General features: G+C 32.1%; 1 protein-coding gene across 1 annotated transcript; it reads left to right on the forward strand.

Annotated features, from left to right (window-relative positions):
* Positions 1–589: 589 nt before the first annotated feature.
* On the forward strand, positions 590–5,778 carry LOC117105197. Its single transcript, XM_033246266.1, has 5 exons — positions 590–1,327; positions 2,627–2,764; positions 3,260–3,457; positions 3,978–4,039; positions 4,436–5,778. Exons 1-5 carry the CDS (start codon positions 1,028–1,030, stop codon positions 4,587–4,589), a joined length of 852 nt encoding a protein of 283 aa, XP_033102157.1. The 5' UTR covers positions 590–1,027; the 3' UTR covers positions 4,590–5,778.
* Positions 5,779–14,573: the final 8,795 nt, after the last annotated feature.

Here is a 14,573-nt window from a genome sequence, read left to right on the forward strand (position 1 = left end):
GTGTATAGTAATGGCACACGAAATTAAACATTGTCAAGTGTTTTTAAAAGCGCCTGTTAGTTGGTAATGTTACACGAATTTTCCCTTCATATAACCTATCAGTCTAATAGCGTCGAAATACAGTCGGCCGCCCTCAATCTGTTCAATTTCTTTACATCTTTTCAGAATGAGAGATAAAAGGGCTCCAAAAATTGTTCTTTCTGACCATGCTGACGTGATGAAATAGAAAATTATAGGGACATGTCTGAAAGAGAATTGATTTAGCTATAATATACTCACAGGTGGGAGACAATCAATGAAGATAAGCGAGATACGTTCAAACGAGTAAAAAAGGTAATAACGTCATAAATAATAATTGATTTTTTTCATAATTTAAAGGGCAATATGATGACGTCACAATGTCCGATCAGCCATTATGATCTATAAAATCGTATCTACAACTCATGTGCTCTCAGAATATGTAATCAATATTGGGGGTCACATTTTCCGTTTGCGTCCAGCCATGTACTTAGAGACAATTTTTAGTGGAGACGGTGCAAAATAGAATTCATTTCTAAATTCCGAGGGTGGGGGAGGGGGAATGAGATAATAGTGGACGGGGTTGTCAAATTGCCCGTTATGTCGGTCAAATTTCTTAAATTTGGCCTTATTAAAATTGGGCTGGCAGTAGAAAATAAAAAGGCACGGCCAAACTATATTGCGAGAAAAAAGAGTGGTAACTAAATATTGAGTAGGCTTTTGATTGATTTACGGTTAATAGTTTATCGTTGCAGCTCCCAATGCAATGATAATTTGGTGGAATTAGGGGTTATATTTGCTAATGTTGTTAACTTGACAGAATTTCGGCAGATATTTTGAAAGAAAAAAAGTTTGGCCGAATTTCGCCGTATGATGGCGTTTGTTTGGCCGTGAAGGTTCTTGAGTATCTGGCAAACTTGATATTGGAATGTAGGTCGCCACCTTTTGAGGTTCATTTTTTGCTGATGCATTCAGTATTTATCCTCGTGCGTTGTGTATAGATGGTTTCATGATGGCAGGTTGCAAAATTTATATTGTTGAAAAATTTGAAGAAAGAAAAATGAGGAATTCGGAAAAAAAGTTTATAGTTGGGATGGTGTGTGAGGGAGAGGAGGAGAAAGAATCGGCGGGAGCAAGTAGCAGCAGTGGGAAGATCAGGGATGGGAAAAGGAAGGTGGTTCCCTGCTATTTAAATGACATGTGTTCCGACAGTGCAAGGAAAGTGACCGCGATCGGTGCTGGGAAGCGGGTGCTTTTGACTAATGTAGTCAGGAGTCCTTCTTGCTTGAGAATTACAGGAATGACAAAGGTAAAGCAAAATTAATACTACTATCTTTTTTGGGTTTGTGTGTTGTGAGCTTTTAATTAATTTACATTAACATTAAATTTTAGTTTTATGTTACTTAGCATAGGCACCTAAAAGGTTTACAGTACCTTAGATTTGTGCGGTTTCTATTATAAAAGATTTACGTGGAGTCTTTATATAAAATTCTGTAGCCGTTCTTTATGAGGTAGTGCATTAAGGCGGTCATATTAATTTTAAGAAGTAAACAATTTTGGGATAGATTGCTCAGGTTGCGCAGCATTTAGAATGCGCGTAACGGTTTTAAATTAAGTTTTTGTTTTGCATGTGGTGTGACCAAGGAGCAGCTTAGCTGCTCGCTGGTGTGACGGTGTGGAAGAGCGCAGCCTATTGGCAGTTTGTAATTTTTTTCTTTTTCATTTTGTGGTTTGGTGGTAGGTTACTGTGTGTTGTTCGATTTGGCAAATATTAGTATTTATTAATTTTTAAAAGAAAAATTAATATAAATTACAACATTAAGGTAGTTAAATTGAAATTGTATCATAGCAATATTAGGACTTAAATGTAAATTCTGTAATTTGTTATACATCAATTGAATTATTTAATAGGGTTATATGTAATTATTTCTTATCTATTTTAATGAAGTCTTCATTTCATCCTAAATATATTATGCATGATATAGGCCCTGTCTCTTATACACATCTAGATGTGTATAAGAGACAGGATATACACTAATTATCATTTAATATATATATATATATATATATATATATATATATATATATATTACTATTATTATTATTATTTGTAATAGTAGTAGTAGTTGTTAGAAGTCTGAAATGTTATTTAAAAGCTCAAGGACTGATAAATAATTTTTAAGTGTAAATTACACATCATACACACATGCTCAAAAGAGAAAAGCAATTATTATTAGATATGATTTACAGAATATGTATATTTTTTATAGTAGTATTTAATAAATGTGTGCATTTGTTCATATAGAAAATATAAAAAAAACTTTATTTGGGTTGAGAATTGTTTATATAAATTAATTTATTATAAGGCATATATAGGTAAAATTAATATATACAAAATAAAAAAATGATTTTATTTGTATATAAAATTTCAATCTAAGCATGTAATTTTAATTTTTATTAGTACCCATGTGGAAGAAATATGAAAATAAAGAAAATAGTCAATAATTATTCAATATGATTTACTAGTACAGTGAAGAGAAATTAGCAGGTAATCACAAAATATTTGATAAAAGTTTAATAATCATGATTACATATTTTTTGTTTTCAGGTAATTACAAAGGTGTGTGACTTTCCAGTTGACATGGAAGCCGTAGAAGCTTTTATAAAACCAAATGTTGTCTCGGTTGCAGAAGCAAAAGGGTCACCCTTGAAAAGGAGATTAAGTGTTTGCGGTGATGTTGTAGAGGTGATTCTTGTGTATTAACTTATTTTTTGTGTTATCTATGTTGGAAACAGTAGTATTTGTACAATGTACAATATAGTTATTTTTTATGTTTGTGTTTTTATCAGTCTAATACAAACTTTTGTTCATATATCATTTGATGGATGTTATAATGATATTTTTGTGGACGCAATACAGGAATGCTTTTAAGAACACTTATAGGGTTGTTTATGGGCGTGCATTAAAGTTGACTTGTAATGTTTATTTTGGTTTTTAGGTATCAGCTGTGGTTTTAAAATAATTTGTTTTTTAATACTTTGACAATGACTGTAAACATATATTTTGTGGTTTGGTTGTGGTTTGTTTGATGTACACCTAATGAACAGTGTTGATTGGTTTAGGTGTTGGTATTGTCAGCAGTTGTTTTTGTTGTATTGTGTAACACACATGAATAAAATGCAATTTGAGGTTTGATGAATCTGATTTATGGTTTTCAATTATTTTCCTGTTTTCATGTAGATTGGAGATTACGTAGAAAGTCCATCGTGTAAAAGACGCAGTCTGAAGTTGGAGGAAGATGGCACCAATGTTGATGTAGTATTGTGGGGGGAAGCAGCGTGTGAGTCCAGGTTAATTGAGTCCGGTGATAAGGTGACCATTACAGCATTAGTGAAAGATGAAGATAGGCTGAGTAGTACTCTTTCAAGTGTTATCGAAGTAGGTTTGAACTTGATATGATTTTTTTATTATTATACATAAATATATATTCTAATTTTATATATTGTAGTTGAAATTTTTCAAGTGTTCAAAAGTTGTGTGGTAAGTTTCAGAGTTGTAGCAGTAGTATTTTGGTAAGCTTTTAAAATGTAGTGGTAGTTGTACTGGTGCTGTACACATATATTGCGCATATAGTTTTGAAGTGCTAGAAAAGTCTCAATTTTTATTGATAGTGGGGTATAAAATAAGAATTACAAATTTGAATTCAATTTAAATTCATACAACTTATTATTAATGATTAGTGTAGTTAGTAAACATATTTTGCAGTAGGTAACTGATGGCATATTTTGCAATAAAGAAAAATCATCATGAAATTTAATGCTGTGCATTGATGATTTATGTTTTTTTCTTTTATTATTTGTAATAAATGTTTAATGCAGTAGAGTTGTTATTTGTCATAGAACTAAATTGTGTGTTTCAGTTTCTAAACTGATCGGTCTAAAATTATTATATTTTACAGTGTTCTACATCAGAAGGCGATGAAAAGAAGGGAGTTATAATTGCTATTGACGATGAAAGTGGGTGCGTGAATTACAGTATACATGCAAAAAAAATCATTTTAAAAAAATGAAAGAGTTGGGATTGTAATGTGATTTACAGTGGCAGATTAAAGGGTTTAATGTCAAAAATGGGAAGTACAGTATACAGAACAGTTGTCATAGATATTATGTATAAGGTGTACCTTTTAAAGGTGTGGTATTTCAAAAATGTTCTTCAGTGTGAGATGGAGAATTTTCATTATTTTAATCTTTTCATTGTTGTATGTGTTATTGTTTTAATAAAAATGTTTGAATAAACCAAAAGGTAATAATACCAATACAGTATAGTTTGTTTACTTGAGTGGATTATGTGTATTGATTTATATATTTTGTTAGGTATGCATAATATTTAAACTGTTTTTGTTTCATTTCTTTTAAGGTTTCCTGTTGAAATGATACTGGAGTCAGGAGATTCAATATATGTTCCTGAAAATGTCAACTTTAATTTTGATATTGCTTTACCAGTGGAAGTCAGTTATGTAGAATCATCAGGATTGGTTGCGAATATTTGTGTTTTTGATGCTACTTTTTAAAACTGTTAGAAGCGCTTGGAGCACTGTGGTTTCATTTAGAATTTAAGTGCGACATGATCTGTTTGGTTTTGTTATGAGTGTTGAATAAAACTTAATATAATACAATTGTTCATACTGTATTATATGGTATTAATACTGGTTTTGAAGTTTTTCCAAAGGTTAATTTTTATTTTATTCAATGAATAAATAACAGTATGTATTATGTCAGGAGATTCGATATATGTTGCTGAAGATGTCAAATTTAATTTTGATATTGCTTTACCAGTGGAAGTCAGTTATGTAGTATCATCAGGATTGGTTGCGAATATTAGTGTTTTTGATTCTACTTTTTAAAACTGTTAGAAGCGCTTAGAGCACTGTGGTTTCATTTAGAATTTAAGTGCGACATGATCTGTTTGGTTTTGTTATGAGTGTTGAATAAAACTTAATATAATACAATTGTTCATACTGTATTATATGGTATTAATACTGGTTTTGAAGTTGTTCCTAAGGGTAATTTTTATTTTATTCAATGAATAAATAACAGTATGTATCATGTCAGGAGATTCGATATATGTTGCTGAAGATGTCAAATTTAATTTTGATATTGCTTTACCAGTGGAAGTCAGTTATGTAGTATCATCAGGATTGGTTGCGAATATTAGTGTTTTTGATACTACTTTTTAAAACTGTTAGAAGCGCTTGGAGAACTGTGGTTTCATTTAGAATTTAAGTGCAACATGATCTGTTTGGTTTTGTTATGAGTGTTGAATAAAACTTAATATAATACAATTGTTCATACTGTATTATATGGTATTAATACTGGTTTTGAAGTTGTTCCAAAGGTTAATTTTTATTTTATTCAATGAATAAATAACAGTGTGTATCATGCACATCATGGATTATAGTTGATTCTCAGTCTGAATAAATATATAAAAAGTGCTTTAATATTGTCGGTATTATCGTAATAAAAAATTAGCGATCCATATTGTCTGTTGTAGCAATACCTGAATTTCTCAACATCATTTCAAATTTATGTTCATAAATTTAACATATTACGACTTCCTTACACAGTAAAATGAAATGATTACATTAATTTATAGTAATTGTACAACTAATAACAGAGCCGTACGCATGCACTGAAGGTATGAATAAATTTGCGCATCTTCATTTTCAGTGAAAATAATCAATATCATGCTTATTATTTATAATCGGCTAAACCTTCTCAGTTCACTTTGAACTCTTTACATTTTCAGATACAATTGTTCATACTGTATTATATGGTATTAATACTGGTTTTGAAGTTGTTCCTAAGGGTAATTTTTATTTTATTCAATGAATAAATAACAGTATGTATTATGTCAGGAGATTCGATATATGTTGCTGAAGATGTCAAATTTAATTTTGATATTGCTTTACCAGTGGAAGTCAGTTATGTAGTATCATCAGGATTGGTTGCGAATATTAGTGTTTTTGATACTACTTTTTAAAACTGTTAGAAGCGCTTAGAGCACTGTGGTTTCATTTAGAATTTAAGTGTGACATGATCTGTTTGGTTTTGTTATGAGTGTTGAATAAAACTTAATATAATACAATTGTTCATACTGTATTTATGGTGTTCATACTGTATTATATGGTATTAATACTGGTTTTGAAGTTGTTCCTAGGGGTAATTTTTATTTTATTCAATGAATAAATAACAGTATGTATCATGTCAGGAGATTCGATATATGTTCCTAAAGATGTTAAATTTAATTTTGATATTGCTTTACCAGTGGAAGTCAGTTATGTAGTATCATCAGGATTGGTTGCAAATATTAGTGTTTTTGATACTACTTTTTCAAACTGTTAGAAGTGCTTGGAGCACTGTGGTTTCATTTAGAATTTAAGTGCAACATGATCTGTTTGGATTTGTTATGAGTGTTGAATAAAACTTAATATAATACAATTGTTTATACTGTATTATATGGTATTAATACTCGTTTTGAAGTTGTTCCAAAGGTTAATTTTTACTAATATTCAATGAATAAATAACAGTATGTATCATGCACATCATGGATTATAGTTGATTCTTAGTCTGAATAAATATATAAAAAGTGCTTTAATATTGGCGGTATTATCGTAATAAAAAATTAGCGATCCATATTGTCTGTTGTAGCAATACCTGAATTTCTCAACATCATTTCAATTTTATGTTCATAAATTTAACATATTACGACTTCCTTACACAGTAAAATGAAATGATTACATTAATTTATAGTAATTGTACAACTAATAACAGAGCCGTACGCATGCACTGAAGGTATGAATAAATTTGCGCATCTTCATTTTCAGTGAAAATAATCAATATCATGCTTATTATTTATAATCGGCTAAACCTTCTCAGTTCATTTTGAACTCTTTACATTTTCTTTAGTCTAGCGCCATATAACGTCCATAAGCAATATATAAACTGTATGTAACTCGTCACTGCTGATCTGCAGAAAAGAATCATTACGCTTTTGAAAAAATGTCGGTTATTTTCTATTTCAAGATGACTGCGTTCAAGTTTTCAATGCTGTATCTGCAGATCACTTGAACTCGTCTCAGTGACGAGTTCAGATCTAGTTATCATTCATAATATTTATCATAGATGAAAATTCAGTAATTACAATTTAGACGCCAATATGATGACGTCACAATGTCTGATTAGCAATAATGATCTATAAAATCATATTTAAAACTCACGTGTCTTCATAATATGTAATAAAAATGGGGGGGGGGGGTGTTCACCTCATACTAAGAAGCCATAACTGATGAAAGGCATGATTTTGGCTAATTTTTAGTGTATGTCGACAAAATCGCGCACAATGAATCATTGTTGATATGTTTGATTGAGTTTGTCAATTACAGTACAGAAGAGAAATCATGTGGAAAAACGTAATTTCTAATTTCCGTATGTGCTGTGCGCGTGACTGTTTTGCACTGCTGTCTGTTTTGCACTGTGCCATTTCTGGTTTATCCTTTTGGCGTTCCATACCTAAATACGTTTTTACAACGCAAGTTCTTCCATTGCTGTTGGTTTGGTCATATACAGTACTATTTTAAAAAGTTGCTTTCAGTGAAATTCAGAGGGTATTCCGTCCATTGTGAGTAAAAAAATTTAGTCCACTCTATATTACTAGGATAACTTTTGAGTAGAGCATGAATGAAGGGCGAAACTTCAGACTGTTTAGGCCTAAGAAAGAGGCACCCTATCTGGCTTAGCCTAGGCGACCTAGGCCAGGCTCTAGGCTAGAGGACTGTAACTGAGGCTTCGGACTATTTTAACGAACTGCTATCTTTCTGGGCCTCTCTTCTACACAATTCGAACTCGCAACATTTCAGGCTATGTATGGGGGTTGGTAGAAACATTTGTTTGTAAGGTTTTTTTTTTTTTCCCATTCACTGTGAAAACATTGAGCTATATACTATTTACAAGGCTGAATAACCAGGTCACGCAGAGTTTGAGAGAGAGACTGTTGGAATGTTCTAGTCTCTTATTATTAGAATTAGATGGATAATTCCCTAAAATACAGTTTACAGAGGCCGTGAAAATGTTCAGTTAGTATGCAGTTTGTTATAAAGAATTACAAAGCTAAGAACTTTAGAAAAAGTTTAAAAAGAACCTTGTAAAAAAGGGTGGAAAAATGGGGTGTCCCGAAAGCTCAGACCACGAAAGCTAAGACCTAAGACCACGAGATATCAGACCTACTCGAAATATCAGACCCCGCAAATTAAGACCCTCAACTAATTATGCCAGGATTTCTAGACAATAATACTTTTATTCGAAAGCTAACATCAATACCTGTATATAGAACTGACTAATCATGAAATAAACACCAGTAAGTATTATCAATACCAGCCATGGAGTTACAATTATTTTGATAATAATAACTCCATGTACCAACTAGGCCCCTATTTGCGACGTTTACAAATACAAATACAGTACAAATAAACCGTTGTTAAGCTACTCCACGGAACTGTATGGTTTCGATAGCGGTTTCTAATGCACATCATGCGAATATCTGATATATACTGTATTATGATTCTCGATCGTTCTCGATAATAATAATAATAGGTGGATTTATAAGGTGCAAATAAACAAGGTCTCAAGCGTCATGTCGAAGTCCTCTGGGGCACATCCAGAGATTTTCAGACGGGGGGGGGGATTTTCAGACGGGGGGGGGGGGGTGTGAGGGAACAATATGAGGTTCTCGCTGCCACGCCCACCTTAGCCCCTCCATGGTTGGTGTAAAGTGGAAAATAATCGAGCTATCCTTTTATTCCACTGCCCCACCTCCTTCGCTGGATCCGCCACTAGTCCTGGTTTCATGTTCTATGCTTTTAGTAATGTTTATCTTTTTATTATGTAATATTTTGAAACTGAATTTATAAAACAAAAAAGAAGCAAGTAAAGAAAGGTAAGGTGAATGTAAAAAGAACAAACTATCCTAAAAATAGGAGTGAGAACGATCGAGAACCATAATATCGGATATCGTATTCGCACGATAGATGTGCATTAGAAACCGTTATCGAAAACGTACCGTACGGTTCCGTGGAGTGCGAATAGCCGGTTTGTTTGTACTGTATTAGTTTTCTCCAGTAAACGTTGCAAATAGGGGCCTAGCTGGTATCGATGATTCTTAATGGTGTTTATTTTATGATTAGTGAGTTCTTTATATTGACGTTAGCTTTCAAGTAAAGGTATTGTCTAGAAATCCTGGCATACTTAGTTGAGGGTCTTAATTTGCGGGGTCTGATATTTCGAGTGGGTCTGATATGTCGTGGTCTTAGGTCTTAGCTTTCGTGGTCTGAGCTTTCGGGACACCTTGGAAAAATGAATTGTTTAGAAGATATTGAGTAAGGGAGAAGAACTTCTCATGCAGCAGTGACATCTTCGTGCAGCTGGAGTAGGCCAAATAAAGAAGTATACTTGTTAAGCAAATAATAACAGTTAATGTTATCAATAGTATGAACTTCATTTGAACCTACAATTTTGTCATGAATTTTTTTTTTGTAAGTATCATTTTCTTGATTATAAGCCACATAATTGACTTTTTTTTCTTTCTTTCCTTCTAGGTGACTGACTGTTGAAGTTGATTTTATGTATCCATATCTCTATTTTCATTGAGTTTGTTAATACATCTCACCCTCATTTGTTTCACCATCACCTCATTGGTACATTTCATTTCATTTCAGAAGAAAAAGGAAAAGTAAAAAAGAAAGAGAAAAAGAAAAAGAGAAAAAGAAAAAGGAAAACTGAAGAGAGAATCTCTTTGAAGAATATATCTGAAAGAATTTTGAAAGAACTTTCAAAGAAAAGGTTTCAAAAGAATTGAATTTACGAATTTACAAAGAATAACATTTTACGAAGGAACAATTGCCACATTCAACAAATTGCCACATACAACGAAGTGCCACATACAAAACCATTTGCAAAGCAAACATAAAGCATATATTTAATTCTTTCTATAGACAGAAGGCTAAAGGAAGGAAGGAACAGATAATTACTAGAAAGAAATTATTTGCAAAGTAAGTATAGAGCAGAGGCTTGATTCTGTCTGTATTATTTTATTGAGTGTAAATATAAAGGGCAATATTTTGCAAAGAAACAATTGCCACATTCAACGAATTGCTACACAATAATTATTTACAAAAGCAAACATAAAGCATAAGCCTAAATCTTTCTATAGAAAGAAGGCTAAAGGAAGAAAGGGACACAGAAAGAATTACCACAAAGAAATCATTTGCAGAAGTAAGTATACAGCAGACACTTGATTGAGTGTATATTTGTTCAGTACAAGGCAGTACAAACATTTTGTGTGAAGTGTGCTATCTTGAGACAAAAGCATTTTAGTGCCAACTCTAGCATTCTTGATTTTAAATTACATTTCAAAACTGTAATAATAATTGGAATCTTAGAATAGTTAGGAATAAATACATTTCAAACAAAAAGAAAATCAGTATTGGAAATAATTTTTAAAAAGTGTAATTTGTGTGCCTTTAAAATATAGTGGAAATTTGTAAGATTTGTTTTTTTTTAATGATGGATACAATTGAATTCAAGAAAGTAGTTAATGAAATTATAGATATACTGTCTGCTTGCGCATCAGTGATCACTTCAGAGCCTAATGAATGTTGTGTATGTAGCAATGAGATCAAAGAAGATGAAAGTAATCAAACATGCGAGTCTTGTAATAAATATTTTCATGTGACATGTATGGGATTGCATTGTGAAGACAAACTAAGTGATATGAGATTGATCTGGATTTGTTCATCGTGTGGGAATACTAACATCGCTCATCGCATGTTTGATAAGTTGGGTATCCCTTGTCATTTCAATAGATACATGCTCCTCGAAAGAGAACGTGATGTAAAGTATGATACTGACATGCTTCAATTAAGGAAGAACAAGAGAAGAAAATGTGGCAGAACAGAGAAGAGGTATGTAAAGACAAAGAAAACTAATGTAAAAGGGAAATCAAAGAAGTATAACTATAACAAATATAGAACAAATTTTCAAGTTAGGAAAAATCTATTGAAAACAGATGGTCAACAAATAGAAAGTGAAGAATTAGATAGTGAATGGGTAACTGTAAAATCAAGGAAGACAAAACTAATGGAAAAGAGAAAAGAGGGAATAATTTATTTGAAATCAAAAATTGAGCATGGACTATATAAGAAGGGTACAAGAAGGTCAATAGATTCTGTAATTTTGGAACCAGGTGTAACCTACATTGGCAAAGCAGTGCAAGATTTCTATGAAAGATGCAAGAGTACAAAAATAAGGAAAGGAAAACTCCACGGAAATATGTACCGAGACCAAAATGACCATGACAAACGGACTTCAAATATCAAATGTAACTGTTTTGAAGTGACAGGTAACAGGGTACGGACATATAGAGAATCTTGTGTAGAGTCAACCAATTCAATAAAAATGTATGGTAAAACATATATCCAAAAAGTGAAGAAAGTGACACAATCAAATATGACAGGGGCTGATGTATCGGGCAATTCACAAAATTCAACAATAGTGGACAAAATTGTTAACACTGATGTAGGTACATGTCAAATTTTCTCAGAGGTGAAAGAGAACACATCGACAACAGACAGAATACAACAACTATATGGTGGTGGTGGCAACTCCAAATGTTCAAGAAACAAGAAAGGTCGTTTTGTCAAAACTAAGAAAAATTCTATTAAGAAAGAACCACAGCATTGTGAAGAGTTAAATTCAAAGGGTGACAAGAATGATAAAACTGCAACGAGCAGTGGAAATACCAATCAAGTAAACATGGGTACCAATGAACATTTCAAAATGAAAACTGATGAGAACTGTGAAATTGAATGTAATGTGTTTGAGAAAGACAGCAGTAACAGTGCAGGTGATGTGAAAGTGCCAAACAGCAACAGGAAAGTGAATTGTAGTTGTACTGATGTTACACACAATAAACATAATGCATGTGGAAGCTCTGAATTCAAGGATAATGATTTAAATAGTAAAAGAGAAGTATTGATATTTGATGATGAACAAAAAACATGCAGTCCAAGAATTGTAAATGGTGATCAAAATTTGGATGCTATTGAGCAAGTTTCAGCAAGTGTAAGCAATACTTCTCATGAGCATATTCAATCATTAAAAAGTTTCAGTCTGGGTCTATAATAGAATTAAATGAAGGTAACAAAAATAAGAGTATTGTCAATACATGCACGAAGATCAAAACTATTTCACAAGGTAATTTCAATCAAGGTCATTACAGATTTGGCAGCGCAAGTGGTAAACAGTGTGTTGCAAATAGTCTTGTAGCTATCCTTTATTCAACAAAGAGGTATGGAAATGAATTTTACACAAAGGATCTTGACACAATATTGACTCTTGGAAATCAGTTGTATTATTACATTCAGAAAGATTCTACTATGCATGAAGACCTTTTGATGGTTTCTGAATTGCCCAAAGAATTGGATATTTTGAATGACATGTTTGAAATAATTTACAGTGAGCCAGTGTTTGGCATTATAGATGGAAATCCAGAATGTATGGCTGAATGTGGAGCTTTGTCATTAAACCAGGCTCTTGAACAACATTTGCATCAACATCATGCATGTTTCATGAATTTTAATGAAAGTATATTTGCTATTATTAAGTGTGCAACAGGTTTTCTCATTTTTGACCCACATGGAAGAGATAAGTATGGCTGCGTCAGTGAGGATGGAAAGAGTATCCTACTTTACACACCATCCTGGCAAGGTATATACAGTCACTGTATAAGATTAGCAAAATCAATGAATTGTCATCTAAATAAAACTCAGTTTGAGTTAACTGGTGTGAATGTTCAGAGTAAGGCTGATATGGTTTTGTGTGCAATTTCTTGTAACACATCAAATGATCATTCCAAAAATGAAAATGTGTCGAAGATAGACACCAGCAATTCTGATGATTTTGATCCATCTGCAGATGTAAATGTACCAAGTACTTCAAAGAAGTATCCATCATGCACAATATCACATGACAAGAAGATTGATTATGAATTTGAAGGAAATACTGAAGGTATATATGGTATTGAACATGCTGAAGGTTCAGATGGTGATAGAAGTCAATCTGAAGACTGTATAGAAATTGTTGATATCAATTATGGTGAAAGACCTGACAAACACTTCAAATTTGTTCCTCTCTTTGAAAAAGAAAAAGTAAACATCTGTAGTAAATTAGGTATTAATTATCCTAATAGAAATTGCAGTGCTGCTTTACACAGAGACAGAAACATTGGACATCCAGCAAAAATTAAACATGTTACTGGTGATGGCAATTGTTTTTATCGTGCTATGTCATATGTTATTTCTGGGACTGAAAATAATCATTTAATTTTGAGAAAAGCAACTGCTAATCATTTACTGGAGACTGATGATTTGTTTAGTAATACATTAAGTCATGAATTCAGAACAGTTCAAGAATATGTGTGGAAAAAAAGGGTAATGGATAATGGAACATGGGCTTCGAATACTGAAATAAGTGCCATGGCAAACTTGCTTGATACAGATATTTACTCATTCAATGATCAGTTTTTGACTTGGCAAATGTATTCTGGCAAATATCCAGGAAGAATAAATAATGTCACAACTGAGAGAGGCATTTACATTTTATACACTCAAAATGTACATTTCGATGTAGTAGAATCTGTCGATGTCAATTTAAATTCTGTTGAGGAAACAAAGACAACTTGTGTGGATACCGCATCAAAAACAAGTATGCCAAATGTAGAGGCTACCTATATGAAAGAGATATCTATGAACCATGCCAAAAAACGGAAACTAACAAGAAAAGAAACAAATCATGAAATAAACACTTCTAATCAATCACTTGAAGACATTACAGAACCAAAACAGAAAGAGTGTAAAACTATTACAGAACTTAGTTCTATAAATAAAGTAAAAGTATTGAGACGAAAGAAGAAAACATCTCAATTAAATAGAAGACAAAAAGCAAAAATGCGAATGAGAATAAAACGTTCAAATGAAAATGCAAACAATGTAGAATATGAAAACAGGCAAAGAGTAAAAAATAATTGTAGTATTTCATCTAAATCAAGGAAAGCAGATGCAAAGAGAAAAAAATATCAAAGTGATCCTGTATACAGAGAAGAAAAGAAACGTAAAGTAAAAGAAGGACAAAAAATAGGATATGTTGATGATGTTCATAAATCTGAAAAGAAAAGGGAAAACAGAGAAAGACAACAGAAAATGTATAGAAGTAAACCTGAATACAATCTTTGTGTACGAAATAAAATGAGAAAAAAATACAAAATTAATTTTGAATACCGAACAGCCAAAAAAGCAAAAATTGTGCAAAACTACAAATTAAATGAGAAATTTAGGCATAATTTAAAAGAAAAAATGAAAAATAGGTATCATGGTGATTCAAAATTCAGACAAACTTATAAGAGAAAGTTGGCAGAGAAGTATCATTGTGATCCAAAGTTTAGAGAA

This window comes from Anneissia japonica, unplaced genomic scaffold (genome assembly GCF_011630105.1).
Source record: "Anneissia japonica isolate Jap-2015-1 unplaced genomic scaffold, ASM1163010v1 scaffold1567_len95293_cov131, whole genome shotgun sequence".
Lineage (NCBI taxonomy): Eukaryota > Metazoa > Echinodermata > Crinoidea > Comatulida > Comatulidae > Anneissia > Anneissia japonica.

What these genes read in the sequence shown, in the direction of transcription:
- LOC117105197 (XM_033246266.1), top strand. Translation starts at nt 1,028, where the DNA reads ATGATGGCAGGTTGCAAAATTTATATTGTTGAAAAATTTGAAGAAAGA. An exon ending in GAATTACAGGAATGACAAAG is followed by an intron (nt 1,328 to 2,626) that starts GTAAAGCAAAAT and finishes TTTTGTTTTCAG; the next exon opens with GTAATTACAAAGGTGTGTGA. An exon ending in CTCTTTCAAGTGTTATCGAA is followed by an intron (nt 3,458 to 3,977) that starts GTAGGTTTGAAC and finishes TATATTTTACAG; the next exon opens with TGTTCTACATCAGAAGGCGA.